At 34.8% G+C, this 23,993-nt stretch overlaps 1 protein-coding gene across 2 annotated transcripts; it reads left to right on the top strand.

Moving 5' to 3' along the window:
- Positions 1–346: 346 nt before the first annotated feature.
- crispld1a (cysteine-rich secretory protein LCCL domain containing 1a) lies at positions 347–23,993 on the top strand. Of its 2 annotated transcripts, XM_058765908.1 has the most exons (16): positions 347–809; positions 2,963–3,601; positions 8,225–8,528; positions 13,472–13,590; positions 15,086–15,218; positions 16,559–16,674; positions 18,205–18,305; positions 18,598–18,744; positions 19,268–19,328; positions 19,411–19,477; positions 19,560–19,690; positions 19,765–19,808; positions 21,201–21,273; positions 21,422–21,497; positions 21,591–21,724; positions 22,317–23,993. In XM_058765908.1, the coding sequence occupies exons 2-16, from the start codon at positions 3,597–3,599 to the stop codon at positions 22,366–22,368; spliced, it is 1,563 nt and encodes a 520-aa protein (XP_058621891.1). In that variant the 5' UTR covers positions 347–809; positions 2,963–3,596; the 3' UTR covers positions 22,369–23,993. The 2 variants fall into 2 exon arrangements, with proteins under 2 accessions (XP_058621891.1, XP_058621890.1); XM_058765907.1 differs by lacking the exons at positions 347–809; positions 2,963–3,601; positions 8,225–8,528; ... (1 more) ...; positions 15,086–15,218; positions 16,559–16,674 and adding an exon at positions 17,795–18,086.

Below are 23,993 nucleotides of genomic sequence, written 5' to 3'. Positions count from 1 at the left end.
TGTGATTTACAATTTCAAGGATTCACTGCAGTTTGTAAAAAAATCACTTATCTGACAACTGCTTATACCTATGCTTAAAGCTTGTCTTATTTAACTAAATTTTTTGTTTGTTTTCATTTAAAATCTTATTTGAGAGTGACTTGTCATCTGATACGGTCTCTTCTTTCTTAAGACAAAGATATACTTGCAGAAGCATTGAGTTGATATTGGAGAGATGTTGTTTTACGTGAGTGTGTTAAAGGAAATGTGATTTATATTATATTTTTAAGGATTCAGTTTGAAAATGTCTAAGTTATCTGACAAGTATACTTATATCTATGCTTTTAACTTCTCTCATGGTTAACTGAAGTACAGTATATGTTTTCTGTTTTCATTTAAAATCTTACTTGCTCTTCTGTCATCTGTTTCTCCTGTTCTCTACTTTCTGAAGATGATAACATGCCTGCAGAAGTGTTGATGATATTGTAGAGATGTTTTTTAAAAACACTTTCCACTTGAAGTCCTTGTCCTTGTATCTTGTACTTTTCTTAACTGACTCTGTGTGGCCAGGAATTCCAAATTCCATGATGTCATAATGGGTGAAAGCTGATTGGTTGAGAGAGTCTCTGTGTCAGAGTGATGAATTTAAAGACCGTGCTTATTAATTATGTGGGGTTTTATGCTCTTGGTTCCTGGTTTTCATGTTTTGAGGTCAGTCTAAAAAATGCAATCATTTTCTGAGTCCTAAAAAAATCTGCTAAAAAAGTGGACATCCGCTTGTATTTAGAGACAATCTCCTCCGGTCAGAACATCGCAGTCTGTTTATCAAGGTATGTTGATCGCATGACCAGCTGTGCCATTTTAAGTTTACTATTGATAATGAAATAATAATAAAAAACATTAATTTTCATTGCTTGAACCATTTCGACATCCCTGATTTTGATTAAAGATTATGAACAGAAATATTTTCCAATGAATTGTGCAGTGTGCAAACAAGAAAGTAAATACATAGATTTTAATTTCATGTTGACTTTGTATATAAGATCTGTCGTGCTTTCTGAAACTAATTAAAGTAGATCCTAATAACGTTGTGTTATCAGTATGTAAATGCTATAAAGTTTGTTGTTTAATGCCTTTGAAATGAGTCACATTACTGTACACTGTTTTATTAAACAGTTATATTGTGAAATATTTACAATTGAAATTATTTTTCAAATGTGTTTAATTTCTGTGATTGTCACTTTTGATCTGATCAATATAACGTGTCCTCGCTGAATAAAAGTATTCATTTCTAAAATAATTAGAAAAAAAAAAATAATAATCTTCAAGGATTCATGTCAAAGGGAATTTCAAAAGGTTTATTTAGTTCATGTCTGACAACCAGTTCTCAGCATATCATCTCTCTGGCATTAGCCTACAATACATTTGTTTGTCCAGATAGGAAGCTTATCTTAATATCAAGAACCTGAAAACAGTGCATGCGATTCCCAGAGCAGCACTCTTCACAGTGATATTGCCGTGGTTGTTTACAGCAGAAACACAGTAGGACGTGCTCCATATAAATATAAATGAGATGCATCTTGTTCCATGTGCCCTCCCAAATATACAGGAAGATTTCAGTGTTTTCCTGCTGTGAAATCAAATTACCAGTGCTGGATGGAATGAACACAGACACAGATTTTTTACATGTATTTATCATACATCTCATTATACTCTCTGCAGGATGTATGCATGACAACAGACCTCTGTTTGGGGAATATGCATTGCATTGTCTTATTTACTCCTGCTTTTTTGAACCTTATTGCAGAATCTTCCAGGCACAATTCTGCAATGATGTAAACATAGAGGCCATTCTTCACTTTCCCTCTGCAAATTCAGCATAATATATCATCAAAATATCTTATATAAAATAGGTATTATGTTATTTTTCCCAGTATTTTCCATTAAAAATGCTGAATAAAGGATTTTTTTTTCATCAAATCAATCATCAAATTAATTGACAAATATTTTCATTTATATATTTTATTATTGACTTGTGTTTCTAGTACATATCCAAACCTGGTGACTTAAAATATGTGAAATATTGCACCAGGTTTAATGTCAAAAGGCTTTTCAAGGTAATTAGCAGTGAAATTATTAGATTAGATTGCCATCTACTGGTGATTGACCACACAATGCAAAAAAAAAAAAGAAAAAAGAAAAAGGCTAATTTGAAAAAAGAAAAAATAATAATAATAATTCCTGTTTTCAAAATCTAAGAACAGATTAAGTTAGAAGTTCTTTTATATACATGGTACTAGAAATTATGCTACTGTCTGTAACATTTATGCTTTGTATAATTTTCAATAATTAGGTAAATTGTGACAAATTATAAATGTAAATGTTTTAAAGGTATTAGAGCTAGTGTAAGGGGGAAAATAATATCATTATGGTTATATAATATAAAAGACATGAAATTACAGACCGGATGATGAGAATGATGCAAATGGAAGCGAGAAAATTACAGTGTCACAAATTTGCATATTTGATTTGTGACCAAGTGCATCTTATATACTCTTTTATGTTATGTCATAAATTTAAATAATTAAAACTTTTATTTTTTCGGAATGTTAAAATTTAATCTCGGAGCTGAAAGCTGAAACCCAATACCGCACTTATATACAGTACTTGGGACTGTAGATTAGGGTACTTACTGTAATAATGATAATTATGTATGCATTGTACAATTTTGAAACATTATGTGAAAAGGTTATAAAGGTATCAAAGGTAACAATATGATGAAAATATGCATTATTATGGTGATACACTAGTGCCTTATAGAAGTAAGGACAGAATGAACCCACTATGTCTTGATATAATTCCACCTAGAAAGCAGTAGAGGGAGACGTTGAGCTGTTTTGGTCTTGTTTTTCTGGGTTCATCCAGTTTATTGGAAAGTAAATATACACAGGACACTAACTTAAATACTTATCTGTCTCATCAGCCTTAAAGCACATGTACACTTGGGGAAGAAGTGGCGATTTGGCTGCCCAACAGAGGGTGCCAAATAAGAAAAGTCAACAGCCTTCAACTGGGAAGAACAACCAGATCTTCTGCACAGCAATGCAAACTAATTGTCTTTAAATAACATATGTTATTTGAAGCTTTTCATGGATATGGAATAGTTTTTTAGTAGTTTTAGTGTTTTTTAGTAGTTTAGCAGCCATTGACTTCCATTGTATTTTTTTTTTTTTGTTGTTTTTTTAATATATATATATATATATACTTCAACTGTTTGCTTACCAGCATTCTTCACAGTATCTTCTTTTGTGTTCAACAGAAGAAAGAAACTCATACTAGTTTGGAACAACTTGAGGGTGAGCAAAAAATGACAGAATTTACATTTTTGGGTAAACTGTCCCTTTAAATGCAATGACTCTATACTGACTGTGTCTTATGAATTACTGTAGTGTTTTGTGGCGGCCTCCTGCTGGCACATGGAGCACCTTGGCATTTCTATTTCAGTTGTGGAGAGTCCTGGTCTTTTTACACAGCTATCCTTTCTGATGGCTGCGGTCACGGCCCCATGCCAGTGACCTACACAACCAGCCGCAAACTCTGGTTCATTGCTGTTTAAAATGTGGTAGGTCATGCTGTAGAGACTCATTATAACATTAAGTGCAAAGTAAAGCTGTACTCCAGAAGCACAGCTTCTGGTTTGGACAGTACAGAGATGCTAAATATGAATTTAAGAGTCAGCAATAAAACTGGATTGAGTTCAAATGTATGCACATGAGCTACTGTATAGCAGATAGGACAGTGATTTGCATTAAGATACAGTGTGAGCTCTGCAAAATACAGCAAATAGGAAAAATCATATTCTGTAAAGTTTATTTGCCATATATCTAAATATAAATATTGGTGTTGGTTGGGTAAAATAACGGTCATGTTATGATTAAAACTTTTTGTATTTAGCAGATACAGTAATTGTATTTCTCATTTATTTTTTGCAGTTCAATGCAGAATTATTATTAAAAATTTTGCTAATTTACATGGAAGCATTTTTCTAAGTCCTTCAAACAAACTTCATAGCTTAAAACCATGTATATACACTGAATGCAGATAATGTCCAGTGGTTCTGTTGTCAAAAATTAAAATTGGGAAGAAATGTGATCCAACTCCTGAATGATTTATGGTGCCACACATGGTTTAAATATAAACTGATGATTTTTATGCACAACAGACGCCATAGGGGATTGTGCAATATAAAATAACAATAACCAGCAAGCAGTATTTTTGCGGGTGAAAATGCTTTATTAATGAGAGAGGTGAGAGTAGAATGACCAGGCTGGTGCAATCTGACAGAAAGGCAACAGTATGTGAAATAGCCACATGTTACGTCAGTTCTTTGCTGAAGCACATCTCTGAATAGGCCACATCGGTGAAGTACATAGGACAGCAGCAGATGGCCATTTTTTCCCCTAGGTTTTCCCCAGGTGCCATTCCAGGCTATGGTGGCCACTTGCTGACTAAAAAAAAACTGGACTATAGGTGTTGCCTGATCTGATCTGGCCCTCACTGAGATTGAGGTTCCACAAACAATGAATTTGAACTCAAACCAGCAAGTCATTTGGGATGTTTCAGAACAGATCTGATACAAATGCCATATCAACATGGTTTATTATCTAAGGAATTTTTCAAGCTCTGTTGACTCCATGCCACCACTGAGTTCATGCATACTTCACTGGATAACAAAACGTTGCATAACAATAATAACAATGTATTTTGCATTAGCCTCTACAACACATCGTACACATTTATACACACATAAATCCAGTCTCTGAATATTTCTTTGAATCCAGGTTAAACGGGTGGGTTGACTGAAACAAGGGAGGTGTGGTTTACAAAGAAATTCGACACTGTAAAAGAAGTTGAGTGTGGATTTAAAGAGATGCTGCAGCCTGTTCTATAGGCTATAGGGGGAACCGAGTCTCCCCGGCACACTGATGGTCATTCAACTGAATTTATGAGCGCGATTACAGATGCTTTGGGATCTATGTATGAGCATTCGCAACTTGTATTGCTCAGTACTGAAACTTTTAGCAAGCCTGCAGAAAAGCTGAGTGAGCGCTCATTCGCTGGATACAGTATCTCAGGTAATCAGCATTCATAAGTGTAACTTATAAAATATACACTTTTTAATCAGTTGCTAGTGAAGTCATGGTCAGTCGTTCTGCATGTGTTAATTCGAGGCTGATACCTTTTGACGAAAACACTAAATGTTGGCATCTGTTGTACCTGACAGCATCATGTCTTTATCAGAGACTGTCTACTATCCCTATGTCTTAGCAGCAGCAAAAGAATGGACTGTTTATTATTTAGCATAGTGTTTTTGTGTATCATTATGTAGCCTACAGCTTGCATTAAGTCTGCGCTATATTTTATTTGTTGGTATAAGAGGTCATACATCTGACATACAGCCTATTTGACGTTGAGTTTGAAATAAATAAATAAATAGTTTTTAAGCTTGTTAAGAGTTGCCGTCTCAAATTTATGAACGAGTCGTTCTTTTGAATCGGATCTTTTAAATGAATCGAGGTTAGCCGTTTTGAACAATTTGCTCACGCGACTGATTCGATCCTCGAGTCAACTCACATGACTCGATGAACCGAGATGCGTGGTTCTCGGACTTATCTAAATCGTAGCCTAATGAACAGAGAGCATCTTTGTAGGGAACCGATGGCCTGAGAAGTAAGTTACTTTAAAAGCCGAATATCATAAAAACATAGTGGAAATATGTTTAGGCCTATTAATTTAGTTTACTGCAGTTTTATCTACGAAACAGAATAAGTTTTAGTAGGCTACATGGTATTAAAAAAAACATCTTAAATCAATTTTAAGACTAAAATCAAATTTAAAGTGAACTAGGCTATAATATTTTGATTTGGGTTAAACGCTTTTATCAACTGTATAAAGCATAGGCTATGTTTTTATTAGCTTCTAAATTAGGCTTCAGACGTGGATATTTAATATGACTCACAAAAATACAAACATCAATGATTTTATTAGGCCTAAGCAGCAAGGCAGATTGCCAGGGCGCAATTATCCTGACGTAACTGCAGGCCCGGCGCTAAAACCCCCATTTTTCTTAACCAACTTTATTTAGATCGGGAATAGATAATTATTTTGAGGAGCATGTGCACATATGTCTGAGCACATATGATGCATTTTGATTTGCGCAGATCGATCAGCGTCTGACTTGAAGCAGTGTGCGTCATCAAAGCAGGCAACAGCAAGAGCGGTTCGAGCAGACACTGATTACTGTCATCGCAGTTTCTCTGGCGCTGCTGGCTGCACGAGATCTGATGACATCTAATTCACGATTTACCAGACTCACCGTATTTCATGTCGTGCTTTAAAATGGTAACAAACTCTTGTAAAAATTCTAGTTATATTAATGCAATCAGGGGCGCCTGCAGGATTTCTTCACTTATCAGAATCTTCCCCCTCTCCCAAAACAGACTAGCTACTGTTATTAAAATAGTTCAGTTATGTATGTAATGGAAAAGTGATTGTTTTTTTTTGTTTGTTTTTTGTTTTTTCATAAAGTTAATTTAGAAAAACGAATGGAGCATTTTTTGTTCGTTAAATAAATCTTTTTTTTTTTTAAGCAATGACCAAGCAGCCAGCGGCTGCAGCGAGTTAATCATAGCCTGTGTTTGATTAATTTAGCCGTATCAAATCATCACGACTTACCTAAAATAAAATCTGTAGATATAAAACAGTTCAAGCATATCCCAATGTTAGTTTAAATGTTTAACCTATTTAAATGTGCGCTGTTGGACGCATATCCAATAGTTTGTGTGAAGAGTGGAAGCTGGAGGCGCCAGAGCGGTCACTTGCATTTTTTTTCTTACAGTAGAAACAACTTAAAACAGGCCTACACCGTAATTTATGCTCATTATGGTAAGAGAAATGCATCATTCGGAACTTTAAAGGGTCTACTTTTATTTGTGTGCATTCACAATATCAACAAAACGTTGTACCTTTATAAAATAGCCTAAATAGGAAAACAGAAAACACTTTCTGCTGGTCTTGAACAGGAGCGCTTCACAATGATGAACCGAAACTCAGCGAAACTGACTCACAGATGAATATATCTATAGAAAGCTTTAAATTACCATTTTAAAACGAAATAATTCAAATCGAAAGTAAAAACCCTTTCATTATGTAATCCGTAAAGATGCATTTCTCTCTAAAGGCATGTACAATGAGGACATGGCGAGTCATTTTTCTCATCACCATCTAAAATATAAAAAAAATGGAAAAGCCTAAAACAGGCCCGATTATAATTTGCGTTTTATTTTATTAATTGTATACAATTAAAAAAATAAAACAAATTAGGCTATAATGGCACATGTAAAACTTTGTCTTTTAATTGTATAGCTGCGTATATTTTCTGATATTTATGTTGCTCTGTCCTGAATACCTTAAAATTTAAAGGATTAGTTTAACTAGCTACTTATAGCCTACTATTTTTCATTAGTTTTCTGAATACCGTTAAATTTAAAGGATTTATCATCAAGCGAGAACAACTAAAAAAGCTTTTAGAACTGTTTATCTGTATTTATAATGTAAGTAAACATTTAGCTTTATTTACCAGCATTTTACATTAGGCTATTCATGAATGTAATAATAAAATGTGACTTGGCCTTAGCCTACCCTTTTTTTTCTTTTCTTTTTTTTTCCTCAAAAATGCAATTTTATAAAAGTTATTTTTAATTCATGCAGCAAACGTTTAAAACATATCTTTAAAACTTTACTTAAAAAAACTATTAACTTTTGTATGTGTGTGCGCAGGCACCCGTGTCTGTTTTGTCATTGCGCATATAAGAAGTGGCGCCCCCCCGTGGGATTGAAATGCCCCCCCAGCTATAACATCCTGGCGCCGGGCCTGCGTAATTGCGCCATGACATAAAATAAGGGCTGAATCGACTCGGTTCTTTGTGAGTCTTAGGGACTATTTCCCATGATTAGTTGTAAATGCGAAACAAGTGTTTTTTCCTGTTTGTACCCTCCCTTCATCTGCAAAATTATGTTCTTAGTGGTATAGGCTACTCATAGTAATTTTCAAAATGTAAACAAAAGCTTGGACGATTTTTTTTGGAATTTTCCATCTTTTTCTTCCAAGGCATAACCCTTCCCCCATCTACCAGGTTTTATTTATCAGCTTTATTGCCTAAAAGGCTCTTCCTCTTCTCTTCAGTTACCTGAGGACCCTCAGACGTCATCATCAGAACTCATTCACCATGGGTCACTTAACCTCTGCATTACTGAGGGGTCTCTCTCTCCTGCTGGTGACCCGGAGTGTGTTCGCCATGGTGCTGTTTAATGCCACAGATCTCGGCATTCTCTTGGAGAAGTACCTGGATGATGATGATGGAGACTGGGTGGTGGAGAGACAGCGAAGCAAGAGGGCCATCACTGCCAGTGACATGCAAGCAATCCTGGACCTCCACAACAAACTCCGGGGGCAGGTCTACCCACCGGCTTCAAATATGGAATACATGGTAAAACATCTCTAAACTGCTACAAATGATAAAATCTTGAATAACACATATTAGAAAGAATTATCCACTGTGGTTTAGTGGTATGTGTACACAATACAACTTTGCAGTCAGTTTTGCATTGACTTGATTTGCAGTCAACAGTTGTTTTTGAGGTTTTGAGGCAAAATTGTCATTTCAAATTCATGGGTTCTTCATGACCGTGTCAAATTACAAAAATGATTTTCTGCAGCCTTTTCAAGATATCACAAAAGTGTTTGAGAATTTATAGACTTATAATGGGGAGCAACACGAATTGCCTTTTTATTATATGTGACGAGAAAGCAGTAGATTTTAATAAGCAGTCAAAAGAACTTGCATTTAAGAATAAAATGCACAGTATAACTTCTGGAATATGAATAAGATTCATATTAATTATTAATTTGTATAAATTTAGTAATAACCTGTAAAATATTGTGACAAGAAAACAGTAAATGTTTTCTGTCTGCTAAATGAGATTTTTACAACAGTATAGCAGACTTTACATAAAATGCATGTAAATATCACTTGTTACTCGATAATCTTCCAGTTATGTCTTAATAAGATATTTGCTTAGTTTTGTGATCAAAGCTGGTTAGCAAAGCATAATGCAATGCAATACAATGATGATTGAGAGATGCACAAAAAACCTTCCTCGAAAGCCTGTTGTATCATATTTGATACTCATTTTAACATTATTTTTCTAAAAAATGATGCTTGAATAATTGAAATGTTTACCTCAAATTATTATACATACAAATTCTTTATAAAATTATTAAAGATTTCTCTGCGAAAAGACACGTGTACCATGCATGTGTCAAAATTATAGGGTTAGTAAAAATAACTTTACTGGAGAAGAGTATAAATGGTTTATGTCTGATCTTTTAAGCCTTGGAAAAAAATGCTAACACAAGTGTGTGTACCTGTTTTTAATTACCTGGTCTTTGTTTGCAAAGTGAATGGTGGGGTTCCAGAGGTTTATGAGAAAAAAAGGATAAAAAGGGACAAGATTATTACAGACAATTGGTGTCATTGCAGGATAGAAATAAAGCATCAAAATAATATGCATATTTGAAGGTCGCATAAACAGTTGTACAGCTTCAGTGAACTTATTGCTTTGCTGAAAGTTTGATGCTTGTGTCATGATAACGCCCTGTTATATCTTTGCTCATGTACTGTCAGTTTTCAGTGGGCTGTTTAACAGAGGACCACACACTTGCAGACACTCACCACCATCCATATTTTAGTCTGCATGTAAAGCACATATATATTGTTCTGTCTGAAGGATCATTGTCTAGATGGAAGAAATTATTATTCCCATTATTCTTCCAGTCATTCTGTATATATATATATATATATACTTATTTAAACAAAAATATAAAACAAAAAACCCCCCTAAGGATTCTGTTGTTTGAACCATTTGCCTCAAACTAAAATTAAAATAGAATTTGAAGCCTGGCTCCGTTGCACGCTAAACAAACCATTACCATGAGACTAATACAGTTTACACTCTCAGAACAGAAAAAATAAGTGGTGCATGGACCTCTTGAACACAAGACCCATTTATATTTCAGCTTTTCAGAAAGATGGGCAGTGGTTTGAGAGATGCCTTGCAGGGATTGTTAACTGGGTGTCAGGAGTGGAGTTTGGGCAGCTCAGCAGAGTGAGAGTAATAGGAATGGTGTGATGGATGTGGAGACATGGAATGTGATGATGTGCAGCTCCAGCCCTCCACAGCCTCTTATAATACTGGATTCGGAATTCTAGGCAAAACAGCAGAATTCCAGACTGCAGCCGGGAAATCGAGCAATCAACAGACCCTCGTTTCAACAGGCAGACATATGCTGTATAGCAGCTGCATTGACTCTACTTTTCTCATTTAATACTTTCCCTCTCAACAGAAAAAAATGAGCTCCTGAGGGACGTTGGAAATTTTTCACTTTCTTGGAATGTGACCAGATGACAAAAAAACGTGCAGCTGATGAGGTGTCAGATGAAGTAAACAATGGTGTGTGAAAGAGTGTGAGTGTTTGCACTGACGGGACATGTTTTCCTTTACTAGTCCTGTCTAAGTGCGGTCGGATTCTTGGGGGCCTCCCCTACAGAGAACGCTGTGCAAACAGAATCACTTTACCCTTTTTGAGGTTACAGATTTTGCCGGATAGACCATTTACTGGTGGAAATTTGCAAATTTGTACCCTAACACTAACTGATGTTCAGTTTTGGATTTTGACCACTAAACAGTCTATTTGTGGTTTAGGAGTGGTTGATTTTGTTGTATGCATGATTTAGTATACCCTAATACTTGAAGCCATTAATACCCTAGTAAAAATATAAGTATAGTTCAAATCTATTAACGTATTTACTGACATTGCTTGAGACTTTCTGATATAAAAATGATAATTAAACTTTATTTGGAGTACTACTTGTTCTTATTATTAAGCCTAAAATGTGTTTTAATGTCACTGTTGATGAGGATTGTATGATCTTTGAATAATATCGGTTTTAAATGCAACATATTTAAAGTGTACCTCTTACAATAGTTCCACTTTACCACTTCAGTATATCTTTAGTTGGACTTCAGCACTACTTCCTCACAATTAAAGTGCATTAAGTACAAAATAAATTACTTGTTCCAATTTTGCAGACTTTTAAGTATGCCAGTTTAGTATACTAAAAGTACAATAGCAGGGTATTTTTATTATATTATTCATACATTTTATTACTTTTTAATTACTTTTCTAAATTCCTAATTAATGTTTCCAACTATTAATCATTTTCAAACATTTAAAGCAAGCAGGCTTAACCTTAGAGCAGTACTCAGCACTGATTACCGTCAGACTTTCAAAATCCTTCATCGCTTGAATTAAGATTGTAATAATTTAATTTTAAAGCACAGCCACCACAAAATCAGACTTTAGCACCGCTTTTTACTTTGAGATCATTCTGAGGTTAAATACGGATTTAAAATCATAACAATTAACAATAAATAGTTTAATAGCTATGATACTGTTTTTGAAATCAAATCTTTGCATAGCTATGACAGGAGACACTGGCATCTAACAATGCCTTGGAAAAAACTGTTAATCTTAAATAGAGCATATACATAAACCCAAATAGAAAATAAAACAGTTATCAATTAAGCATGTGTCCTATTCTGTGTCCTAAACTCCTGACACACTGGCGTCTCATATTTTAGAGCAGTCGGTGCACTTTAATCTGTGTGTGTGTGTGTGTGTGTGTGTGTGTGGAAATATTCAAATGTAACCCCCTTTGTAATCGTTAACATTTTCATTAGTAACTGAAATTTAATTACACATTTTTCTCAGTAACTGTAACTGATTACAGTTACATTTATTTTGCAGTTAAATTCCGTTACATGTAACTTGTTACTCCCCAACACTGTATATATATATATATATATATATATATATATATATATATATATAATGCTACAATTACATTTATGTGTGTGTTTGTGTGTAAATGTATTTGCATATTTAGCATGGAATAAATGTATTTAGAATACATTTTATTATATTTATTTTTATACTCAATATGTTTCAATAATATAGATGTAAATAATGTGTTAACATGATTTTAGTGTAAAAACTTCATTAACTAATGTTTAAAAAACTTTTTACTTTAGCTTTTAATTTATGACTTTTCTGAAAATTCTTTTGTAACTTTTATTTTTAATTCATTCTTTATATTAATTTCAGTCTTTTTAAATTAGTCTTTAAACTTATATTAATTGTGATATGGTATCTGTTTTTATTTTAAATGTTTTAAATTGTAAAGCACTTTGAGGTGCATATTTTATAGAAAATATTCTAATATTAAATTGTTGACATTTTTATCCAGTTTTACAAAACTTCGTCACCATGACAGCATAATGCTTAAAACACTAAATGACCATAAAAATGATGAGAGCAATTTTACAATTAGAATGATACACAGTTTTTAACAGAAAAATAATAATGCTTTTATAAAATTATAAGCTGCACATTTCTGCTGTTAAATCCTTTAAAAGAAATGTCCCCATTCACTTCCATTGTAGTCTATTTTTGCTGTTGTTGTTGTTGTTAAGAAAATGAGGGATGAATCAAATGCTATAATTGAGCTTAACTTGTATTGTATTGAATTTAATCTCTACAGTATAAAGGCCCACTTTGATGGGTGGCTTAGCAAACCAAGCAGACATCCAGTTGGCAGGTGCTCACTTCAAGGATTAATGTCTCAGGCAATTGTTTCAGCTATTTTAGGGACTTTATTGGGGCAAGTTTACTGCTGGACTGTGCTTTGGGACTTCCCAGGGAAAAAGTGTAACATGTATGGGCAGTGACAGGGCAGATAACTCCCCCGTCACCCCTGCCACAATTCTGGTTCAGGTTTCTCTCCAACCTTGAGTTTTGTATGCTTTCCATTCAAGGTGAAAGTGCTGTTTTCCTTTTCCAGAATAACAAGATGTTTTTATTAAACGGCAAAATATGGGTCAGATGGACAGAAAAACACATATGTGAATGGCCTTGAATGATGTAGCTTGTGACTAAAACTAGCAACACAGAGCAGGAGCTACAGAAGACAGATACAGAAACATATGGAGAACATTATTGTATCCAAAAAAATCACTGTGCCGTTTGAATTAGGGCACAAGAGAAATAAACCAGAAAGAAACCTGTTTTTTTCTCCAGCCTGCAAGCACACATTGTATTGAAGGCTAAAGAGAACTTAACCTGCAAAAACTGTCATACTATTATTGAGTACAACAGCCATTGACTTTCACAGGACTAAATCTTTTTCCTAAACAGGTCATAATCTTAACTACACATACAAAAGCTTAGGGATTAAACAGCTTTGTTTCTGTAGCGCTCTACTTGCCACCCTTTTCCATCTGAATCTCAGCCATGTCTCTGTATTTCTTTTAGGTGTGGGACACTGAACTGGAGCAGAGTGCTCAGGAATGGGCCGAGACCTGCCTGTGGGAACATGGCCCAGCTGGCCTGCTGCCTCAGATTGGTCAGAACCTGGGAGTGCACTGGGGAAGGTCTGAATGTCCTTTGGTGTTTTATAGCAATGTGAGCTTACTAGTCATTGAGTTGAACTTCTATACACCTAGAATTTAGCTTTATTAATACACTGCTGTTCAAAAGTTTTGGATCACTGAGATTTTTTTATTTTTTGTAAAGGAAGTCTCTTGTGCTCACCCAAGCTGCATTTATTTGATGAAAAAATACAGCAATATTAGTAATATTGTGAAATATTTTAACAATTTAAAATGACTGTTTTATAGATTTTAAAATGTAAATTATTCCTGTGATGATAACGCTGAATATTATCAGTGTTAAAAACAGCTGTGCTGTTTCATATTTTGTGATAACTATGATGTTTCTTTCAGGATTCTACTTTATAACAACGTATGTCTTTTACTTTTGATCCATTTAATTCATTCAGTAAAAATATTAATTAAAAACATTTATTTCTAACATGTATTTAAATTAAACTAGTGAAATACTATATTTACATCAGTCTCAATATCAGGTAGAACACTCAAAGACCACCTACATGCTGTTTACTGACCGCCTGATGCATATTGCATATAAAACTGGAGATTGCTTTTTAGATCTGGCAAACTGTAATCCAGTTGCCTGGATTTACACAACTTTAGTCAGTAAGGGTACACTGTGTTTTTTATCAGTCCACCTGGAAATGAAGTCAAAGGTACCATGCTGGTACAGTGAGCTGTTTTGAAGAACGTTTGAAGTTAGTGTCAACAGATCTTTAAAAGATACTGGCACTTGAGGGACTTTCTAGCGAGGGTTTGAGGCACTTTCTAGAAGTTTAACTAGATATCTAGATATGTAAGTATGTTCTTATTTTGTTTTCTGAGTCTTGAGTCGACCATGCTAGACTATTATTGTGATGTCATCTATTTCAGATATACTTTAAATAACACATAAAAACCAAGACTACTACTAAACACATAAACAAATGAGCTGTGGTTTGGACTACTGTTCAAAAGTTTTGGAAATAAATTATTAATTTTATAAGATTAAATAGTTCAGAAGCATTGTTGCAAAAGATTTCTATTTTTTTTTTTTTTAAATGCTGTTCATTTGAACTTTCTATTCATCAAAGAATCCTGGAATAAAAAATGTATCATGTAATGTTTCCACAAAAATAACAATTTTAACATTGATAATAATAACTGAATTAGCATATTAGTGTGATTTCTAAAGAATGTGACACTGAAGACTGGAGTAATGGCTGCTGGAGTAAATTCAGCCTTGCCATCACAGGAATAAATTAAATATAAAACTGTGGTAAGAATACTTCAGAATATTACTGTGTTTACTGTATTTTATCACATAATTGCAGCCTTGGTGAGCATGAGACACTTCTTTAAAAAAAATTAAAAATCAACCCCAAAATTTTGAACAGTAGTATACATGTCATCTAACTTTTGACTTTATATTGCATTAGTCCAATGAATTAAATTTAGGCTATTACTAATGATGCTTTTTTTTTAATGTTCACCCCAGATACCGTCCACCTACTTCTCATGTACAAGCCTGGTATGATGAAGTCAAAGACTACTCGTTCCCATACCCCCAAGAATGTAACCCTCACTGCCCTTTTAGGTGCAGTGGTCCAGTCTGTACCCATTACACTCAGGTAGATATACAGTAATAGCATACTGTACCTCATAAGCACATCACATGTGTATTTAGGTGCAAACCCATTTATGGATTTGACAGATCTGAAAACAATTCTGAAATTTATGGGATATCAGTGAAGGAATTTTAATACCAATGTAATATGAGCTCTCGTTCTGGTTGTCAGCACTTCAGCTGCAGCCTTTTTAAATAGCTTGGAGTCTAAACAGGGCTTTTGGAGAACACCAGACAGGAGAGCATTGAAGCGCTTCAGTCTGCTACCAGTGAACATGAGTGCCAATATCTGTGTGCCTTTTTGACAATGATTCTTAAATGTTAGAAGGCAGTTGTAATGGCTGTAAGTCATGAAGTAGCATATTAAAATTAAAGACGTCTCAAGATAGAGCCTTGAGGGACCTCAGAAGTTTAGCTGAGCAATAGCCCTAAATGGCCACAAAATGTTTCTACTACAAAACAGTTAAAGACTACCAAACCACCAAACGTTTAAAGCCTAATTTAATATTACCTAATAATATTAATATTATTTATTATTATAATTAAATTTATAATTAATACAAAAGGAGATTATTTTTGAAGAATCTTCACACAACTCTTTTCCATTCAATAAGTAGGAAAAACTGACAATGGGCCAATCATATTCAAGCATTCAACACCCCGTAGTATAACAAATAAAACTGACCATGATCTTACTCAGTTAAGCTCCAAAAAGAACAGAAACTCCATTCAGATTACTTTTAAGAAAACACATTAAATGCTTATGCACTGTTATTGTCTTGTAAGAGCCATAATATAGTTTTGTTTTAAAATGGACAGTGATAGGTTGGCTTATATCAAGAAATATAGTAAATCATATGGATATAACTACTGTCACGGTCTGGTGTGCAAAACAAAGCGCACAACAAAGGAATACAACCAAAGAGTTCTTTTAATAATACACAGGAAAGAACGGGCACAACCAAACACAAATCCAAACGATAGCAGACAAAGGAACAGGGGAGAACACAGGCTTTACATACTGAATAGGCAATCAGGGAAAAACAGAAACAGGTGTGGAGCTGATTAACTAATCAGGGCAACTAACTAGGCAGGATGACGGAAACACAGAAAACTAAACTAAAACAGATTATACATGTGACAACTATTTGTTTTCTTTTATTGTGTGTTCTTTTTAAGATTGGGGTCATTGTATGGACAAGATGGGAAAACCCATGCAAACAGATTTGAATAGACTATGGCACATATTTCTTATGTTAAAGATAATGCCTAAGGCAATTTAAGGATGGATTTATTTTGGGCAGTTATAACTGATTGACTCTTTTGCCTCCTTACTGATTCCAGCTTGTTTGGGCAACTAGTAGTCGAATTGGCTGTGCGATCAATGTGTGCTACAACATGAATGTGTGGGGCCAGATCTGGGCAAAGGCTGTTTACCTTGCGTGCAACTACTCACCAAAGTGAGTAACTTATTCATTATTCTTCATTTATTATTAAATACTGCTCTCATTCTCTGGCATTTATGGGATATCAGTGAAGGAATTTTAATACCAATGTAATATGAGCTCTCGTTCTGGTTGTCAGCACTTCAGCTGCAGCCTTTTTAAATAGCTTGGAGTCTAAACAGGGCTTTTGGAGAACACCAGACAGGAGAGCATTGAAGCGCTTCAGTCTGCTACCAGTGAACATGAGTGCCAATATCTGTGTGCCTTTTGACAATGATTCTTAAATGTTAGAAGGCAGTTGTAATGGCTGTAAGTCATGAAGTAGCATATTAAAATTAAAGACGTCTCAAGATAGAGCCTTGAGGGACCTCAGAAGTTTAGCTGAGCAATAGCCCTAAATGGCCACAAAATGTTTCTACTACAAAACAGTTAAAGACTACCAAACCACCAAACGTTTAAAGCCTAATTTAATATTACCTAATAATATTAATATTATTTATTATTATAATTAAATTTATAATTAATACAAAAGGAGATTATTTTTGAAGAATCTTCACACAACTCTTTTCCATTCAATAAGTAGGAAAAACTGACAATGGGCCAATCATATTCAAGCATTCAACACCCCGTAGTATAACAAATAAAACTGACCATGATCTTACTCAGTTAAGCTCCAAAAAAGAACAGAAACTCCATTCAGATTACTTTTAAGAAAACACATTAAATGCTTATGCACTGTTATTGTCTTGTAAGAGCCATAATATAGTTTTGTTTTAAAATGGACAGTGATAGGTTGGCTTATATCAAGAAATATAGTAAATCATATGGATATAACTACTGTCACGGTCTGGTGTGCAAAACAAAGCGCACAACAAAGGAATACAACCAAAGAGTTCTTTTAATAATACACAGGAAAGAACGGGCACAACCAAACACAAATCCAAACGATAGCAGACAAAGGAACAGGGGAGAACACAGGCTTTACATACTGAATAGGCAATCAGGGAAAAACAGAAACAGGTGTGGAGCTGATTAACTAATCAGGGCAACTAACTAGGCAGGATGACGGAAACACAGAAAACTAAACTAAAACAGATTATACATGTGACAACTATTTGTTTTCTTTTATTGTGTGTTCTTTTTAAGATTGGGGTCATTGTATGGACAAGATGGGAAAACCCATGCAAACAGATTTGAATAGACTATGGCACATATTTCTTATGTTAAAGATAATGCCTAAGGCAATTTAAGGATGGATTTATTTTGGGCAGTTATAACTGATTGACTCTTTTGCCTCCTTACTGATTCCAGCTTGTTTGGGCAACTAGTAGTCGAATTGGCTGTGCGATCAATGTGTGCTACAACATGAATGTGTGGGGCCAGATCTGGGCAAAGGCTGTTTACCTTGCGTGCAACTACTCACCAAAGTGAGTAACTTATTCATTATTCTTCATTTATTATTAAATACTGCTCTCATTCTCTGGCATTTATATTATGATAGCTTTTCAATGTTGTCTGTCCTTGTGTGTGTTTCGTCCTGTACAGGGGTAACTGGTGGGGATATGCCCCATATAAGCATGGCACCCCTTGCTCTGCCTGCCCACCCAGCTATGGAGGAATGTGCAAAGAAAACCTCTGTTATAAAGGTTTGTTATAAGCTTTTAATGCAGCAGCTTCCTACATTGTCCATACGTACACTACTGTTTAAAGGTTTGGGGTCATATTTGACAAAAATATTACTGTTTTAACTGTATTTCTGATGATCATATAAATGCAGCCTTGGTAATCTTAAGAGACTTCTTTCAAAAACATGAAAAAAATCTTACTGAATACAAACTTTTGAATAGTAATGCATATATGTTGTGTTTAATGAATCATTCTTGATGAATACCATCCAGGCAAAATGTAAGACTGTTCATTTCTCTTTTTCACTTTCAGGTGATGGAACAAATAGACAAAACCCACATGAGGAAACAGACGAAAGAAATTCTATAGAACCAGAGGCCCCTCATAGCCCTGGGCCCCGTTTACAGTCCCCAAGTCCAACCAGACGCCCAAACGCAGTTGTGAGCAAAGAGCAGATGTGTAAGCTGTGGTTCTCCAATTATACTTTCCAGCATCATGGGGGAACCACTTTCAGAAATAAAAGTCATGCTTGAAAAACAAAATTAATTTTCTTAATGTGACTGCACCCAAAAATTGCTAGCACGCAAATTTATTTCTGTTTAACTCTGATTGTTTTGATGTTCACTAGCCTACGTTTCTGTGTTGTTTTTTTATTTTTCATACATATATTTAATGTTGCAAGTCACTTTGTGCAGCAGGGAGGTTTTTTTGTTCTCATAATGGTGATCTCCCTGCTGAGTATGTTTGCTTTGGGGACGATGAATACTTGTGGGTTTTAAATTGCTTCCTTTGCTGAAAGCAGGTTTGGACTGAAAGCTGAGATCTCCTGCTGTTGGCCACCATGAGCTCCTGCTGGAATTCCACGGCTTGCTTTTACAAAACTGCAGGAACAGAGCTGTGCATTTCTGCAGTGCTGCTAAATTATACAGCATATCTAAACATAAATTAACCACCTGTGTTTTTTTTCTGCTTTGTTACGCAGCCCAGATTGTGACATGTGACACAAAGCTAAGAGACCAGTGTAAAGGCACCACATGCAATAGGTGAGATAAAAAAAAACGCCTATACGTCACATAGGTCTTTTTCAAGATAATAATATTATTATTATTATTGCATCTGTAATAGGTACGAGTGTCCTGCTGGTTGTTTAGACAGCATGGCAAAAGTGATTGGAACAGTGTATTATGACATGGTAAGCCTGGCATAATGATTTTTTTGTTTATCTTATCACATATAGTCTAAACCTTTCACACTGACAATATCTTCACCCTCAGCAATCCAGTATTTGCCTGGCAGGCATTCATTACGGTGTCATTGACAATGATGGAGGCTGGATGGATGTCACAAGACAGGGCAGAAAGGACTTCTTCATCAAATCATACAAAAATGGACTTCAATCCCTTGGGTAAGCAATCTGCTCAAGATTGACTTTCATGTGCATTAGAGACAACTCCATCTAACATAATGAAAATGTTGCAGGAAATACCAGAGTGCCAATGCCTTCACAGTATCCAAAGTTACAGGTAAATGACCATTTAGAATATATTACATGGTTCTCTGTAATACTTAATTTTGATTGGTCAGTTGTGTCATTCAGCAATGAAATATTTTATATATAATGGCTATTATATAATACTCAAGTCTTCAGTGTGACATGATCCATCAGAAATCATTCTAATATGCTGATTTGATTTTTAACATTTCTTCTTATTATTATTATTATCAATGTTGAAAACAGGGGCCCGTTTCAGAAAGAAGGTTAAGTGAAAACTGAGTATGTTAACCCTGAAATGAGGGAAACTCTGGGTTTTCTGTTTCAAAATGGGAGTTTGTCAAACCTGGGAAAGCATGTTAAGTCAAGCCCGTTTCTGAAAGAGAGGTAACTTGTACTCGGAGTCAGTTACCGTGGTAACTTACTCTGTGAACCTAACCTGGTCGGGAGCAGGTTTTCTTTGGTTAACCCAGAGTTTCTTTCCGTCTCCTCCCCCTTTTTAAAGTGTAAGCGATGTTTAAATACCTCATTCATTCATGCTGCAAAATGTAACAGGTTGGATTAGAGATTATTTAATTATGTGAAAGAAATGTTAGACTATGTGGAAAAAGCTGCAGCGCGTTGAAATAAACACTGTATGATATTTAATGTCAAATGTTTGTGAAGTAATTTAGCCTACACCCATGAACCTTTCATGCTTAAAGTTATACCTTGATTGAATTTTGTTTTTATACTTCATTTTTAGCTGTTGCCACGTTCTTGTTTATTTTTTCCCTTTTTTATTTTTAAATGAATGATATTTAAATGATGCCATTAAAATGAATATTAGTTTGGAATATGCAATCATTTACAGTTTTCACCTCTGCCATTATAACAGTTATTAACAGTTATTAAGAATTAAAGTTACACATTGACTCGGAAGTACGCGGATGTCTTTTTGGCGGGAGCTGTTTTCATGGTAAATCATAATTTCGGAGCTCCACTGATCATGACTTTTCATAGTCGTGGTGCACGCGCTAAACTCATAGTCAACGTACTCAGAGTTGAATAAACTAACACAATTCAGCCGTTCTGAAACCGAAAACTCTGAGTTTCCCATCTCACGGTAAGTCAACTCAGAGTTCAAGTTTAAACTCAGAGTTGGTTGAATCTCCTTATTGAAATGGGTCCCAGATGTGCTGCTTAATATTTTTAATATTAAGTCATAATAATTGAAAGATAGTCATAATAATTGAAAGATATTGTATATATTTTCTAAGTAGCTGAGGAAAAGGCACAATGTTGTACAATCAGTAAGTTATCATTGCAAAATAAACCCTGACAACAATAATCACGACCCCAAAGCAAAATAGAGGGTTTTATATAATCCAGATTGTTACATACATACTTTACTATTTAATTTCATCATCTTCCTTTGTTTCAGTAAAAGTTATCACATGTGAGACTACAGTTTCTGCACTGTGCCCTTACCAGAAGCCTGCAAGACACTGTCCAAGGTAAAATTCGATCTGTAATGAACCAAACCTCCAAGTGAAATGTTCTTTTATCTAATCTGTGTTTAAACAAAACTTGCCGATAGCATTTGAAACTACTATTATTACACTGTCAAACAAATCTTTCCAACCTGTCTTTTCTTCCCACAAGGATTTACTGTCCTCGGAACTGCCTGCAAGAAAATCCCCACCTTTCTCGAGTCATTGGCACCAAAATGTATTCAGATGTAAGCTTTTTTTTATTTTTCAAAATCAAACTGAAAGCAAGAAGATTGCTGCCCCTCCAAAGACCTAATTTAAAATTTTAATTTGTTTTGCAGAAATCTAGTATATGCAGATCTGCAATTCATGCCGGCGTTTTAAGAAACGAATCAGGTGGTTACGTTGACGTGATGCCCACAGACAATAGGAAGCTGTACATTTCCTCGTACCAGAACGGCATAGTCTCAGAAAGGTAGGTTTTATCCCCAAACTGGCCCGAGTGGAGCTGGTGTAAGGCAGAGTATGGGGCGGCCTGTCTCTCCTTAAGCTTTTAAAATCACAGGCCTTTATTAATAAAGCTGATTAGAGTAGAGCTGTACCAGTGGTTCCACTCCAAGCATGGTAGAGTAAGTCACTTCGAAGGTATGGTAGACAAAATGACAGATGAATGAACGTGTTCTACAATTAAAATGAACATAACCATCCCATCAGATAATCACAAAGGATTTGTCACTATTTACTTGCACTAAATAGTAGTGCTGTCAACTTGACAGTTCACTTAACTTATTTTTTTAATTATCATTTACTTAAAAACTTTAAGGTAACAGGTTTCCTCAGTTTTTTTAAGTTAAGTCAACTTATCACTTTTTACAGTGTAATAAATAAACACAGTACACATACATATAGTATGTAAACAAAAATGTTTATTTTGGATGCGATTAATCGCGATCTATCATTTGACAGCACTACTAAATAAGCTTTTCACCAAATGCCGGTCATTACGAACACAGTTATGTTTAAGGGTTGGGAAACATTGCTTATTTAACTTCTGTGTTCTCTTGCAGCCTGCAGAACCCCGCGGGAGGCAAGGCATTCAGGGTATTCGCAGTTATTTGAGCGTGTGCTGAAATCGCGGTCACACATCGACTCGGTCTGTTGATTAGGCTGTAATAGTGGCTCATTGTGAGGCCTTTTCTGCTCTAACCAGCCTGTGCTGTGTTTTCTATCACACGAATGTTGACTGAACTAAGTATTTGCTTTATAGATGGAGACCCTTTCCAATGCATCAAGCTGATTAGCCATTGTATTGCCTAAAAAGCATGTAATTAGAGGATCATTCAGGGAATATGGTGTCTGTATTGCAGAGAAAAAAAGCACTTAAGGAGTTTTAATCTTCTGTTATTGTTGTAAAGAACATTTTAGAGACTGTTAGCTTTTTAGTTTCATTACATGTTGAAGAAGTTCTCATTCATTTACGGATTTTTCTTTTTTCACGATGTATTTATTTTTATATATTTTTTGCTTTAGGGCAAGAACGGACTGCTGATATGGTTTTTTGAGTATAATTAAGAATATGGGTATAATCCTGCAGGGCAGGATATTACATCTAAAAACATCCAACCAAACATAATATGAAACGTCCACATCGTTAAACACTGTAAATAGCTTGTCTATAGTATTAATTCTAATGAGGTGCTGTATACATAGGTATTGTGTACTGTCTCAGAAAAACAACTGTATTATGATTTAATGATTTCGTGGGTTCCCAAAAACCTTTATATTATGTCCAAATGAATTTGAGGTGCTTTTTGTCATTCCTTAAAGGGATAGTTCACCCAAAAATTCTGTTATCGTTTACACACCCTGAAGTTGTTCCAAACCTGTATGAATTTTGTTCTTTTGCTGAACACAGAAGATATTTTGAAGAATGTGGGTAAGCAAACAGTTGACGGTAGCCATTGACTTCTGTATGGAAGTCAATAGTTTATGAGAACTTTGGTTGACGTTCTGGCAAGGTTCTCATAAAGTTAACATTACTTCAAAAATGTTTGCTCTTAATATAATGTTTGTTCAGAGTTATCTGATGTTTAGTAATGTTCTCAAAACATTAGCACAAAAGTGTTATCTATACATTGTGGAATCTTTTATTTCTGGAACGTTCTGTACGTTCATCTAATGGTTTTTAAATGTTACTACTTGTTTCAGAACGTTGTTTCAGCAGCTATTTTAGTCATGCAAGTGACTTTTTTCTGCTTAAAGGAATAGTTCACCAAAAAAAAATAATAAATCATCATTTACTCAACCTCATGTCGTTCCAAAACTGTACAAGTTTCTTTAATATGTTGAACGCAAAAGAATATATTTTGAAGAATTCTGAAGAACCAAACAGTTTTTGGTCCCCACTGACTTCCATAGTAGGGAAAGAAATACTATGGAAGTAAATGGGGACCATCGTCTTTCTGATTATCAGCATTCTTCAAAATGTCTTCTTTTATGTTTAACATAAGAAAGAAACAGGTTTAGAACGACACGAGGGTGAGTAAATGATGACCATTTTCATTTTTGGGTCAGAACTCTTTGAATCAGACATACAGTATATGTCAAAAAAAAGATTAAGATGGGCACTTTACACGGTCCTTCACAATGTCTGTTATAATGGCCTAATGTAAGCATATGATTGTGTATATTTGTGTTTTCTACCTCACATTGTTTAAAAACATTTCACAATAAACTTCAGTAAT

Source organism: Onychostoma macrolepis, chromosome 24, assembly GCF_012432095.1.
Source record: "Onychostoma macrolepis isolate SWU-2019 chromosome 24, ASM1243209v1, whole genome shotgun sequence".
NCBI lineage: Eukaryota > Metazoa > Chordata > Actinopteri > Cypriniformes > Cyprinidae > Onychostoma > Onychostoma macrolepis.
The sequence above is the reverse complement of the archived record's forward strand: the minus strand, read 5'-3'. Positions and strand labels throughout refer to the sequence as shown.